Raw genomic sequence first — 12,987 nt, 5'->3', positions numbered from 1 at the left:
ATCCTTACCTTTCTGTGGACACCTCTGTCCTTCTATTTATTTATAATATTCAAGAGCAGCAATGGGCCAACTGGTCCCTACCCAAACATCCAGGCCACATGCCTCAAGAATTCCTTTTTGCACAGCCCTGTGATGCCCTTGGCCTGCCTACTCAAGTAACTCCTTTACCACTAATTTAATTCTCTGTGTTTCCATGTATAGGATTTTACCTAGCCGTATGGCCTGCTGTCTCTGCCAATTCAAAAATAATATTGAGGTTGTCTGCAAGACAGTCAAGCTGCATTGTGACAGTGAATGTCTGACAAATGCCACACATTGTGGTGAGTCTGAATTGCCTCATGGTAAATTTTTAAATTTTTATTTTATTTATGTTTTTTTATTTTTAATCAACCATGATAAAATTTTTAACTAATGATGTCATTGCATTATTTTTATTCATTCAGAGTCAAATCCCTAAATCTCTCTTTTTTTAAGAAAGATTTATTTATTTATTTGAGAGAGAGAGAGCACGCGAGTCGAGGGAGGGGCAGAGGGAGAGAATCTCAAGCAGACTCCCCGCTGAGTGCGGAGCCCAGCGCTGGGCTCGATCCCATGACCTTGAGATCATGACCTGAGCCAAAACCAATAGTCGTATGCTTGAGCCACCCAAGCACACCTCAAATCTCTAAATTTCTAAGAACTATTCCTTTGTTAAAAGTCAGATTCTCAGTTATTTTATTAAATTAATTACCCCCAACTGAAAAGTTGTTGATATAGTGCCTCACAGTTTGTAAACTGATTTTATATGCATTAGATCTCAGGTGCCCTTTGTCTTATAGGACAGGTGAAGATACATTTTTATTTTGTTTATTTTTACAAGTAATATACTATAAGAGTAAAAGTGGTGCTGATTTATAAAAAAGTGTTATTCAGAGCCTGAGACTTTCTGTTCCCTAACCAGAAGCTGCTACCTTCTAATGGATAGAGAGGGCTCATCAAAAGGAATGAGATCTTGCCATTTGCAACGACGTGGATGGAACTGGAGGGTGTTATGCTGAGTGAAATAAGTCAATCAGAGAAAGACATGTATCATATGACCTCACTGATATGAGGAATTCTTAATCTCAGGAACAAACTGAGGGTTGCTGGAGTGGTGGGGGGTGGGAGGGAGGGGGTGGCTGGGTGATAGACGTTGGGGAGGGTATGTGCTATGGTGAGCGCTGTGAATTGTGCAAGGCTGTTGAATCACAGATCTGTACCTCTGAAAGAAATAATGCCATATATGTTAAGAAAAAAAAAAGAAGAAGAAGATAGCAGGAGGGGAAGAATGAAGGGGAGTAAGTTGGAGGGGGAGACGAACCATGAGAGACGATGGACTCGAAAAAACAAACTGAGGGTTCTAGAGGGGAGGGGGGTGGGGGGATGGGTTAGCCTGGTGATGGGTATTAAAGAGGGCACGTTCTGCGTGGAGCACTGGGTGTTATGCACAAACAATGAATCACGGAACACTCCATCAAAAGCTAATGATGTAATGTATGGTGATTAACAGAACAATGAAAATTTAAAAAAAAGATAGAGAGGGCTCTTCTATTCTTGGATTGTCCAACTCTGAACTTGTTCTGAATCTGAAGCTTTTCTGTCTAAAAACACTCAGGTGCTTTTAAGTATTTTTCTGTATACTATGTTTTATTGGCACTAACTTGATGACTTCCAAAATGTGCTTTTGCACTTGGATAGCTGGAATACAGGTCCTTATCAATGATCTAGGGTACATCAGAAATAATACTTTGCTACTTCTATAAGTAAGTACAGTGTTGCTTATTTTTCAACACAATTTTTTTACCAATTATATTACTCCCTTCTCCCTTAGAGGTGGGTAGAATAGGCATGTTTAATCTCCGTTTACAGGTGAGGAAAACTGTGATCAGAGGTGTTAAGTGCTGTAGCCTAGCACTCAAGTGTCTCATTTTGCACTCTCGGCAAGCCTGTTGCTCCTCCTTTCTCGTGACCCTTAGTACCTCCTCCTCTGACCCTCAGCACCACCACTAAAAATACTTCCAGATCTTCTGGAAAAGAAACGCAGCAGCACAATGCTGTGCAGTCTACACAAGCTGTGCACCTGACCTTCAGATAGTTGGAAGCTCTGAACAGTTCCCTAAATAAAGCAAGAAATATTAGAAATGAGAGTGAAGTAGGCATCTGGCAAAAGATTCTTTATCCCTTCTGCATGTTAAAACCTCAAGTATCATTCCATTGATTTATTGAACATTCCACATTGACATATCTCTCACACCCGGGAAATATCTTAACCTAGACCCCAGATCCCTGCCCAAATTTAAGCAAAGAGCCAGGGTGGACATAGTGGGTTTTTTTCTGTTTAGAGCTTATGTTATGTGAGCTGCAATATATGGGAGCAGGGACCAAGCAAAGGAATTGGTGGGTAGGTAGAGAGGACATGTCCAGATGAGGACCTGCTAACAGTGGGTGTTGTCATGGGCATCTGTGATGGCAGCAAGAACACAAGCATGCCGAAGAGTGGAAGGAGGAAGCATCTGAAGCAGAGCAGGATGGGGTATATGAATGCCAGGAGTCACATTAGATCTGCACACAGTTTAGCTGAGTGTCTTCCAGCCTTGACTTTTTTTGAGTACTGCACAATCGAGCCTTTGGGGACCCATGGAATAATCCCAAATACAGTTATTCACACTGTGGATGGTTCTGAGTAAATAGCTACTTTTTCAAAAAATACCCTTTTCTCCTTTTGTTGTTGCCAATCAGAGATTCAAGTTTGAGTTTGTCTCCTCTCTAAATGGTACTCAAATATTTGTCGATTCTTAATTTATTTGGGATGTATGACTGTGGACTGACAAAAAGCTATACTATCCGTCTTTCATTATCAAAACTAGTCTCTTCTTTGTTGACAGATGAAGAAGTATCTGTAAGGAATGCAGAAGGATCATTCATGAAGGTATTGAAATCCCGGAAGAAGAGCACCAGTACTGAGCTGACGATTGGGCCAGAGAAGGCATCCTCAGACAAAAATGGCGTCAGTTTAGCCTTTATGAATGAGCAGCTAGACTTTAATGATGAAAGTGATGTTATTAGTGCGCTGAATTACATATTGCCTTATTTCTCAGAGGGAAATCTAGAAGATGTAGAATCAACGTTATTACCATTCATTAAACTTCTGTTTTCAAATGTGCAAGAGGGAGACAAGCCCATGGGTCCCTTGACAAACAACACAGGGAACACTTCTCTTAAACCTGGACCCAACAATTCAACTTACAAAAATAAACTGAGGAAACTCTATTTTCTAGAAAATTTGTTAGATGCAGAAATTCAAGAAAAAATTGATGAGGTGAAAAAGAAAGAAAAAACTGCCATGCTTATACATTCCGGCCTTTTCGGTCCCAAATTCAAATGCCAAATCTTTCCAAAGAAATTGGAAACTACCCAAGCACAGGAAAAGAGCCTCGCTAAGGCTGAGAGTGTAGGGAAAAAGTTGCTGAGAGTAAAAAAGGTTATCAAGGGCCCAAAGGGCCTAAAGAGAAGGCACTTCAAACAAGTGGGCAATCAGAGGAACGGGAGGCAACAGAATGCCCAGCCATTTGTGGAGAATAGGGCCAAAGAAAGAAGGGTCAGTAGACCGTCCCCAAGGGAGCTGGAGCAGCTTCACATGGCGCAGAGGCCCAGGAAATTAGTGGGAGACTCCTTCAATACAGAGCCTTCATTCATAAAGGAGCACAAGGCAGCAGTCTCTTCTTTCGTGAAACAATACTCCTTGGGCAGGCCTTCTGCCTCCACTGCTCCAAAATCCCTACCTGAGGTGAAAAAGAAATCAAAAGACTTAACCAACACCATTTTTGTTTTAGAGGATGCAAATGCTAGAGTTAGGAATATGAAGGCTTCTAAACCAGTCTCACATTCCAGAAAAAAGTACCTCTTTCATAAAACTCGCTCACGTGTGGTCCACAGAGCACCCAAGGCCAAGCTGAGTCGAAAATTCAGAAAGAAAAGTCCTCTCAGTAAGAGGCTGATGCTTGCAAAGAGGCCTCCATTCTCTGCCATCAGGAGCCTCATAAATTCCCCTTCACGGGAGGCTTTCTCATCTTCAGGAGAACTAAGTTCTCAGGAAAATCCCTTTCCAGAATTACTTACGCCTTCAGAGCCTTTTAGACAAAGCACTACTGTAGAAAACACTACTGCACAGAATGTTTCTGAGAACCCTATTTCTACAAGAAACATGACTGTGCCAGAACAAACCCTCTTTGAATTCAGGAACCACAAGAATCTTTCCAGTGCATATTCTGCAGCCACCACAGACAACTTTATGCCAACTGTTAAACAAACCAATGAAACACGATGGATATACCACAGCACGGGCACTGAGTTGCCCCCGAAGCCCACAGGCTTCACTGTGTCGAAGCTTTCAGCCCCAGGTGACCTATTTGAAATTCAGCTAAACCAGCAGCTACGGTCCCTCATCCCGAACAACGACGTGAGAAGGCTCATTTCTCACGTTATCCGGACTTTGAAAATGGACTGCTCGGAGACCCACGTGCGACTGGCCTGTGCCAAGCTCATCTCCAGAACAGGCCTCCTGATGAAGCTTCTCAGTGAGCAGCAAGAAGTAAAGGTGTCCAAGGCAGAGTGGGATGCGGACCAATGGAAGACTGACAACTACATCAATGAGAGCACAGAAGTCCAGAGCAAACGGAAAGGGCAGGAGTCCAGTGAGGTGCGGAAAACTCCTAAAACATGGGATCTGGACTTTGAGTCAGTTTAGGACATGCCATGAAAGCGCCCAAGGACAAAGGCCAGGGGGCTCCTAGTCTGGGTCTTGTCTTAGCCAGGTCACATTGGCTAAGACAGTGATCTGCCACTTTGCTCGTTCAGACAAGAGTGCCACTATCCCCAGGGTAGACGAGAAGAGGACCTAACATACCAGATAAACGAAATTTTGAAGAAAAGGCTAATGATAAGATTACATAACACATTAGATTTGGTGTGTTCCTTAAGAACCTGTAAGCCACTCATCTGAAAGAATGGGGTCTATTTTAGAGGAGCTGAAGAATAGTTAGCTTTCATCTTGTGCCTTTGTTTTCTAAAAAAAAATTATTCTTTATTTTTTTAGCTCACAAAAGAAGTTCCAGGTTATGGCTATAACAACAAACTCATCTTGGCAATATCTGTGACTGTAGTAGTGATGATTTTGATTATAGTTTTCTGTCTCATTGAGGTAAGGACAACTGTTAATTCAGATTTTATCTTTATAATAGATTCAGAACCCACAGACTGAAAATCAAAGCCACTTTCCCACCTACTACTACTTGATGTTCCTCTTCAGTCTGGAGGACTGGGATATGCTTTCTTCTCTTTTTGCAAAGTATATTCCAGGGAATTTTAAAGGAACCCCACTGACAGGAGATCTGTGGATTGTAACCAAGGCGACAAGCCATTAGACTGTTCTGAGACATTAAGTTTAAGCAGGCCAGAGTTGACATGATAGTAACATTTCTTCAACTCCAAATTATGTTGATTAGCTGTACTCACCAGTCACTCTCAGACTACCACTGATTTCTTTCCTTGGCTGAAATGATGAGAGAGAGAGTCTCCACCCTCCTGGAGCTATCGGTCATCCTAGAAAAAAGGACATGGCTTACAGATAAAAATGTCATCTTGTTGATTAATTAGATTTACTTAGCAGCTTTCTCCTCCACCGTGTAAGGTGTTATGTAACTAGGTTCAATTAAAATACTGCAGCTAAAATCCTGCATCAGACTCTTCCAAAGCATGTCCTATTTATAGTCGCCTCTTCCTGGAGCTTGCCTGTTTACCTTTTCTCCAATCCTATAATGACTCCTTACTTTTCCCAACAGGCAGGTGCTAAGGTTTTTAAAAGAATGATTTAACAAGTTGACAGTCTTGACTCTATCCTACCAATCCAACCTAATTTACCTTATCTACATTTTCTACTGTTGTGGCAGGCCTCCATTCCAACCAAAGCAGCCCCTCACCACACCCTAGTCACCCCATGCCCATTCCTGTTTCTGTCGGTGACTTTGCCCATCTGAAATTCCCTTAATTTGCTCTGCCTGTGGAAGTACCGTGAATCTCTCAAAAGCCAACTGAAGTTCATCTTTCTCCATAAAGCCTTCCCTGAATACTCCAGCGCTCCTGGTCCTAGTCCTTCTGTGAGATTTGTCACCATCTCTGAGGGTCTACAGTGATGCATTCCCCTCCCCTGATAACAAAAATAAGGTAAACAATTTTTTAAAAGGCAGCTCCCCAAGAGAGAAACACCAAGGTCAACACATGGAGCAGAGCAGAGCAGAGATATGTAAGGATCAAGTGGCTTCCTGGTTTATCAGACCTGAGTAAAACCTGACTGGATATATTAACTGCTAAAGAGAAACGTGTCTGTCTTCAGGAAGGTTGGTCGGTAGTAAAAACATAGAAATGGTGAAGAAGAGCCCAACGTGGGCAGTGCCCATCCTAGGCTTGCCCAAGAGTAGGGACGGCACCTCAGGCAGCAGATGAAAGTCAGGCCCACTAGTGAGGCTGTGCCTGGAGGGGAGACGGATGGATCTGGCTACTTCAGTCCTTTCTATTAAACACTGGATTCAGCTGGTTACTTTCCTTCTAATTCTCTTCTCACCAAATAGCCTTCTGATTGTGCTTCAGTGTGCCACGGAGGCCTGTGTCCATGGGAGGTAATTCCCAATCATGTAGACACAGATGCCCTATCTGTGGAACAGATATGTTTCTCATTGTCAAGTCATAACCTGGCATTCTGATTTTGATCAATCCTGGGGCATTGATAAAGTGAGATTGCCTCTATAGGAAGAAGTGAGTTCGCTTTTGATGAGGACAGAGTCTGATTTCTGAGCCCAGGAGGCTAGGAACTGGCGTGGAGTCAGCTTACCAAGGTCTCTGGGAAGATAAATCATTGGCCATTGTCCAGATAGTACCCTCTGCATCTCCAGGTGGCACGTGGCCTTTGGTTTTTAGGGAAGTTCTATAAATTCCTATTGCTGTTTTTAATTTCTTAACCTTGTGTTTGTATTTATGTGGTTTCATCATTTTGCCTCCCTCCTTTGATGATAAGCTTTTCGACGACAGAGAGCATGCACTGTTTTTCCTTTAAGACAATAGTAGTGTTCACAGGAAGAGAGATGAGACATTATGTCAACTTCACAATGAGGAATAAGGCAGCCTAATATTTATTTGAAGTAGCATACAGAGTCCGGCAATAGACAGACCCATGTATTACTAGGACTTCTGAAATGTTACCTTTTAGTATTCAAACCAGCGGAAGAAAATAAATAAATGGTAATAGAACAACTGCTTCATTATTGGGGAGGAAAATAACAGCAGATACCCATTCCTCACCTTAAAACAAACATATTTCAGTAAATGTAAAAAAAGAAAACAACCCATAAAACTATTAGAAGAAAACAGAAGCAATATTTTTATCATCTGGTGGTGGAAAAGAGCTTTCTGACCCAACACCACAGGCAGAAACCTTTGATAGATTTGATCATCCTGTCTGTGACACCATTAGCAAACGTGGCACTGGTTTATGCCAAGCCTAGGAAGAAGAATTTTCCATATCTGATTTAATCCCCACAATCCTGTGATGACAATATTACCATCCCTCTTTGATAACTGAAAGAGGATGAGCTTAAGGGATGGCAGAACCCAAAGCAGAACCCCGTTCCGCCTGACTGCAGACCCTGTGCTCCGGTTCCACGTGTTCTGTCTCCTTAAAGAAGAAAACACTGGCAAATATTTGAAACATTGAAATTCAATGAAAGCTCCCGAAAAGATTAATATATTTACTATAAAGAGAGTTTTATAAATCAATAGGAAGACCAACAATCCAGGGAGGGTGAAGGGGGCAAGGACTATGAATGATGGGCAAGGACCTATCTGCCAGTCCTCTCCTCACGCCTTCTGGGATGTCGGTCTTGTTAACGAGGCCTCTGTTGCCTCTATGCTGTTTTCTTCTATGCTCTCATAACATTTGTTGTCATTTATATTTTTTAATATGTATAGAATCCGTTTTGTTTTTTGGTATGGTTGAGGTGAGGGATCTAACTTTTTTTTTCTCCCTACCTAAAGATCCAGTTACTTTAAAATCTTTTATTGAATGGTTCATTCATTCTTCACTGATCTAAACTACTATTTTTATCTGGACTCTTATCAATCCAGTTTTCTTTCCCTGTACCAGTATCACACTATGTACTTAATTCCGGTTGCCTTATAATAACATATTTTGATGTCTGCTAGGGTAAGCTCCTGCTCTTTGGTCTTCTTTTTCATACATTTCATACCTAGGCTTGCATATTTTCTCCACCAAATGTCAGCTGGCCAGTTTTTGTTAAAAAACAAAACAACTATCTTGAGATTTGAATAGGATTGTTTTGAATTTGTAGGCTAATTCGAGGAGAACTGCCATCTTTGCAATATTCTAGGAACATGGTATCTCACATCATGTACTCATTTCTTCTTAATGTCCTTCAGAAGAGTTTTAATATTTTCATCTCATAAGTCTTACCCATTCTTTGCTATAAGTTCATTCCTAGGTACTTTATGCCTTTTATTGATATTGTAAATGAGATCATTCTTCCATTTGTTGATTAGTTATTTGTGGAATGTAGGAGAGCTATTGTGGTTTGCATGTTGAGCTCTTGATTTTGTATCTAGCCATCTTATTGACTTCTCATACTTCAGTAAAATTTTAGTTGATTCTCTTGGGCCTTTTAGGTTGTCCATAATTTCATATGCAAATATGTTTTGTTTCTTCCTTTCCAATACTTCATTTTTCCTATTGCATTGATTAGGACCTCGTCAACAATGATGAATAGTAGCAGGAATAATAGGCATCCCACTCTTGTCTTTGACTTTAAAACAATGCTGCTGCTTAGCTTTCTGGTAGATGCTTTTCTTTTCTTTTCCTACCTCTAAGAATTTTTATTAGAAATTACTTGTTGAATGTCATCTAAAACCGTCAATAAGACGTATTGCCAGCTACACACAAGATCCCAAGTTAGGTACAGTGGAAGAGTCATAGGACTATTAAGCAAACCGAATTCCTGTCCTCAAAAAAGTTACCATCTCACTGGCTAGGTAAGACTTAAAATACAAAGGAATGAATAAAGATTTGGAGGCAGTGGTCATCAAGATGGGTAACTGTGATCACGTTTTCTTCCAAAACAGATTTATTCTCACAGAACAGCATCCAAGGAAGGTAAAGAAGGAAGCTCAAGGTAAATATGAGTCTGGCAATTGTTAAAGTAGAATTTTAGAACTAGATTTTAGAACTCCTCTCGATTTCAATCCCCTTGTTTTACGCCCAGGACACCACCAAAGGCAGAAAGAATACTTATTTGGCCTAATGCTTTGCCTGGATCCAGCAAAATTAGCTCCCCAGCCAAACCTGAGTTAGAATGAGACTGGCAGAGAGCATCTGCTGTCACCAGTCCTTTAAAGAAAGAGGGTGGAGGTGGGGAGGTGTTGGTTCCTGCTGGTAGTGAGCATCAGGCCTGGCCGGAGGCCTTCTCGGGGGCTCTGGGGACAGGATAGGGAGGGCCACAAAGTCGTAGGCTAAGAGGGCTAGTCTTCAAGGCTGATGGAAGGCAAGATATATGGCTCCTTCCTGTAAAGTGGCAGGAAAACTTTTTCTTCCTCCTCCTCCTGGTTTTCGAGCCCCCACTCTCCATTCCCTTTGTCCAGACCCCATAGAATTGTAACGGGGAGAGGCCTTAGATAATAGTTTGTCTCTTCCTTTTATAATGAGGAAATGGAGAAGAAGAAAAGGAAGGTAAATTGCCCCATGGCCATACAGCTAGTGAGTGTCAGAAGATGGTTCCTTTCCAGTTGGGTACTCCTCCTCTGATTACGCTGTTCTTGGGCTGCAGGCTACATTTTATGTCACAATTCAGTACACACATACCGTAGAGACGTAAGCAGTTTCTAAGACAAACTTACTATACACTCTTTCTCTATAGTGTTTGTATTCAAAAAGAATATTTTGTGTTTTAGTGCTAGTTGTGACCTTTAAGCTGATTTCACGACATACTCACTCATCAGGGACAGCCTGCAGTGTGAAAGTCAGGGAGCTAGGTATCTTTGCTGGTTGGACTCAGGCATTTTCTTGGTGCGATTCAACTTGCAGGATAAAGCAGCTAGAAATAGAAGCACCTCTCCTTCCCCCTCCCCAGGAAATGATGTCTATGAGACTAAGTGCATAGGAGACCAATGTAAAATACCCCCGGAGAGTAAGGTGCTTCTGCCGTGCGACTGCACGGTTTGTTCACTGCACGAGGGCACTTGGCCAAGGGCCCAGGTGAGCGGGATGAAAATCCTGCCTATACTCCATGCCGAGCCACATACAAACATCTCCGACATTGTGGGGCCATTACAGACAGACATGGAAAATTTCTGGAAGCCCAGCATGCATGGGATTATTTTCAAGATCCCAGGCCTGTGGTGATTTTGCTTCCTGTGATTATGGACAGAGGTGTCCTAATAAGACCAGAGATGCACATTGTGAGAGGCATGGGAAATGGTATGAATCACTAATTGTCTGCGTGTGTGTTTCCTCCAAGGGGCTTCTTTCAATCTCTGCTGCGGAAGAGACGCTCAACAGAAAGTGAGAGTCAGGTAAATCTGAGCAGGGTAAAGTCCTGTGGCTGGAGAGTGCAGGGGAAATGCAGAATGAACATCGTCCTTTCTGTTTTCTAGGAGGGCTTTTTCTGGAGAAGGCGGCCACTTTGGCTTCGGGACATGTACAGACCTCTCAATGCCACACGCAAGAAAAACATGGCACAGAAGCTGCATGACAGGGATTCTTCTGATGAGGATGAGATTTTCAACAAGGAACCGGGGTACCTGATTTACAATTCTTACCTCAAATGAGTAAATTATGAAAAGTTGAATTGTTCCTCTGCAGAGTAAAAGCCTTTGGTATTCTTTTCGCAGAGAGAAAAGTGAAGCCCCAGCAGAGAAGGCTCAGGCCACAGATTCCACCACTGAAGAGCTGGGTGACGAGAGCGAGACCCTCACCGAGATTGTCATCGAGTGAGCCCGTCCTGCCTCACGTCGCCTACGAAGCTTATGTTCTGATATTGGCTTCTCAGCATTGCTTGTAAAATACTTATTTTTCTCCTATTAAAATGTATGAATTCATAACCAATTCTAGCCATGTGGTAAGGAATTAAAATGGAACTAGTTAAACATGTCCATCCAGGGAACAGCGGCCACAGGCGTGAGGAGCAGGACTGAAGCTAGAATCCCTCGTGGGAGCCAGTGTACTTGCACAAGAGCAGTGCGGGCAAAGGAGGATGAGTAGGGGCGTCGTTCCCTCGTTTCCCTGATCAAATCAGTCTCTGGAAACTGGAAAACATATATTCAGGGAATGTAGACTCTTAAATCAGTTAGCAGTTTATTCTGGTGCTCTCTCCCCTGGCTATTCACAACACGCTTGACCTCCTGCCCAGAGAGGACCATCTATTTCTGGCCCCTCTCATAAGGTCTTCGGCGTTGCCAGAATATTTGGATCACTGAGACTGGCTCCACTGCAGGGCTAAGCCCTGTCTTTCTTCCCAAGTACTCAAACTCATGCACAAAATGTGTGCCCTGTCTTGGCAAGTAGAGGGTTCTTCACCCTTACAAGCCTGTGGATAATTCACATTGGGGTGTTTGGGGTTTGTTTTCTTAAAAAAAAAAAAAAAGAAGAAGAATGTGTGAGAGCATTAATTACCCAATCTGCGGAAAAGGCAAAAATTCCTCCACTCCTGCGGCACCCGGGTGGTTCAGTTGGTGAAAACATTAAACTCTTGGTTTCAGCTCAGGTCATGATGGATGTCCATACACGTAATTGGTGCTCATCACTGGGGGGCTAGTGGTGGTGAACGTCGGGGGCCGGGGGAATCGCATCACTAGCTTTCAGGTTACAGCTGCTTTCCATAGATTCAAAGCTGCTGCTGCCACTCAACAGACTGCTGAGGTCACCACAACCCGCACAGTCCCAAGCCCGGGGACGAGTGGGGGAATATGGAGTCCAGCGTGCACCCTGCACGTCTGCTACGGCAGAGGAGGAGAGAGTGGCTTCCAGCTTTTCACCTTCCAGATTTCACACAGGTACATTTTATTGGCAGAACCCTGCTGTCAAGGGAATCTGTGAAATGTGGTTTGTGGGCTTCCAGTACCTGCAAAGAAAGGGATAGAAGTGGGTGTCAGGAGCCAACCAACACAATCCAACAAATGGGTGTGTGTTCAAGTCTTTCTAAAAGGGGGGTGGAGTCTACAAGGAGTAAGATGGTGGAGAGCTAGCTATGTCAGAAACCTAGGAAGGTGTCCTTCTAGCTAGGCAACAGGTGAGGTACCAGATACTAGATACTGATACATGCAGTCATCCCCAGAGCTGACTGGAGAAGCACCTGGAGTGGATGCTTAGTTTGGGCTCTGGAATGTTCTCATTGGAATGACAGCTGGAAAGACTATGGGCAATGAGGTATCTGAGGAAACACAGTCCTCAATCAAAAAGGCTGCCAGAGAAAAGGTATCCATAGGGAAACACAAATTCTCAAAATATAGTCTTTAAACATCTAACTCAAACATCCTTGAGATGCTTCTTTAAAAGACTGATCCTGAAAAATTAACAGATTAATTAAATTTAAAGGCTGATCCTGTGCATCTCCCCTGTTGGAAATAAACCAAACCAGAAACTACTTAATTAGTCCAGACAGATCTCAATTTGTAATATAATACTGCAGTAGTAGAGGGAATATAGGACTGTTGTAGTACAGTGATTATAGGACTGCAGTAGTACGGAAATAAGGGACGGCTATAGCAAAGTGAATATGGGACTGCTGTAGTAGAGGGAATATGGGACTGCTGTAGCAGAAGGAATATGGGCCTGTAGTAGTAGAGGGAATAAGGGACTGTTGTAGTAGAGGGAATATAGGAATGCTGTAGCACAGGGAATATGGGACTGCTGTA

General features: G+C 42.7%; 1 protein-coding gene across 4 annotated transcripts; it reads left to right on the top strand.

Annotated features, from left to right (window-relative positions):
- The first annotated feature begins 207 nt into the window (after positions 1-207).
- LRRC37A (leucine rich repeat containing 37A) lies at positions 208-12,103 on the top strand. 4 transcript variants are annotated; one of them, XM_025861840.2, is made up of 8 exons: positions 208-341; positions 2,904-4,717; positions 5,114-5,218; positions 9,202-9,251; positions 10,593-10,647; positions 10,729-10,871; positions 10,966-11,084; positions 11,984-12,103. In XM_025861840.2, the coding sequence occupies exons 1-7, from the start codon at positions 218-220 to the stop codon at positions 11,066-11,068; spliced, it is 2,394 nt and encodes a 797-aa protein (XP_025717625.2). In that variant the 5' UTR covers positions 208-217; the 3' UTR covers positions 11,069-11,084; positions 11,984-12,103. The 4 variants fall into 4 exon arrangements, with proteins under 4 accessions (XP_025717625.2, XP_025717626.2, XP_025717624.2 ...); XM_025861841.2 differs by lacking the exon at positions 11,984-12,103 and having other exon boundaries at positions 208-320; positions 10,966-11,179; XM_025861839.2 differs by lacking the exon at positions 11,984-12,103 and having other exon boundaries at positions 10,966-11,179.
- Positions 12,104-12,987: the final 884 nt, after the last annotated feature.

The sequence above is a fragment of the Callorhinus ursinus genome, unplaced genomic scaffold, assembly GCF_003265705.2.
Source record: "Callorhinus ursinus isolate GAN/ISIS: 27379988/994484 unplaced genomic scaffold, GSC_fseal_2.0 scaffold102, whole genome shotgun sequence".
Classification (NCBI taxonomy): domain Eukaryota; kingdom Metazoa; phylum Chordata; class Mammalia; order Carnivora; family Otariidae; genus Callorhinus; species Callorhinus ursinus.
Note: the sequence above shows the minus strand (reverse complement) of the source record. Positions and strands in the feature narration are given on the sequence as shown.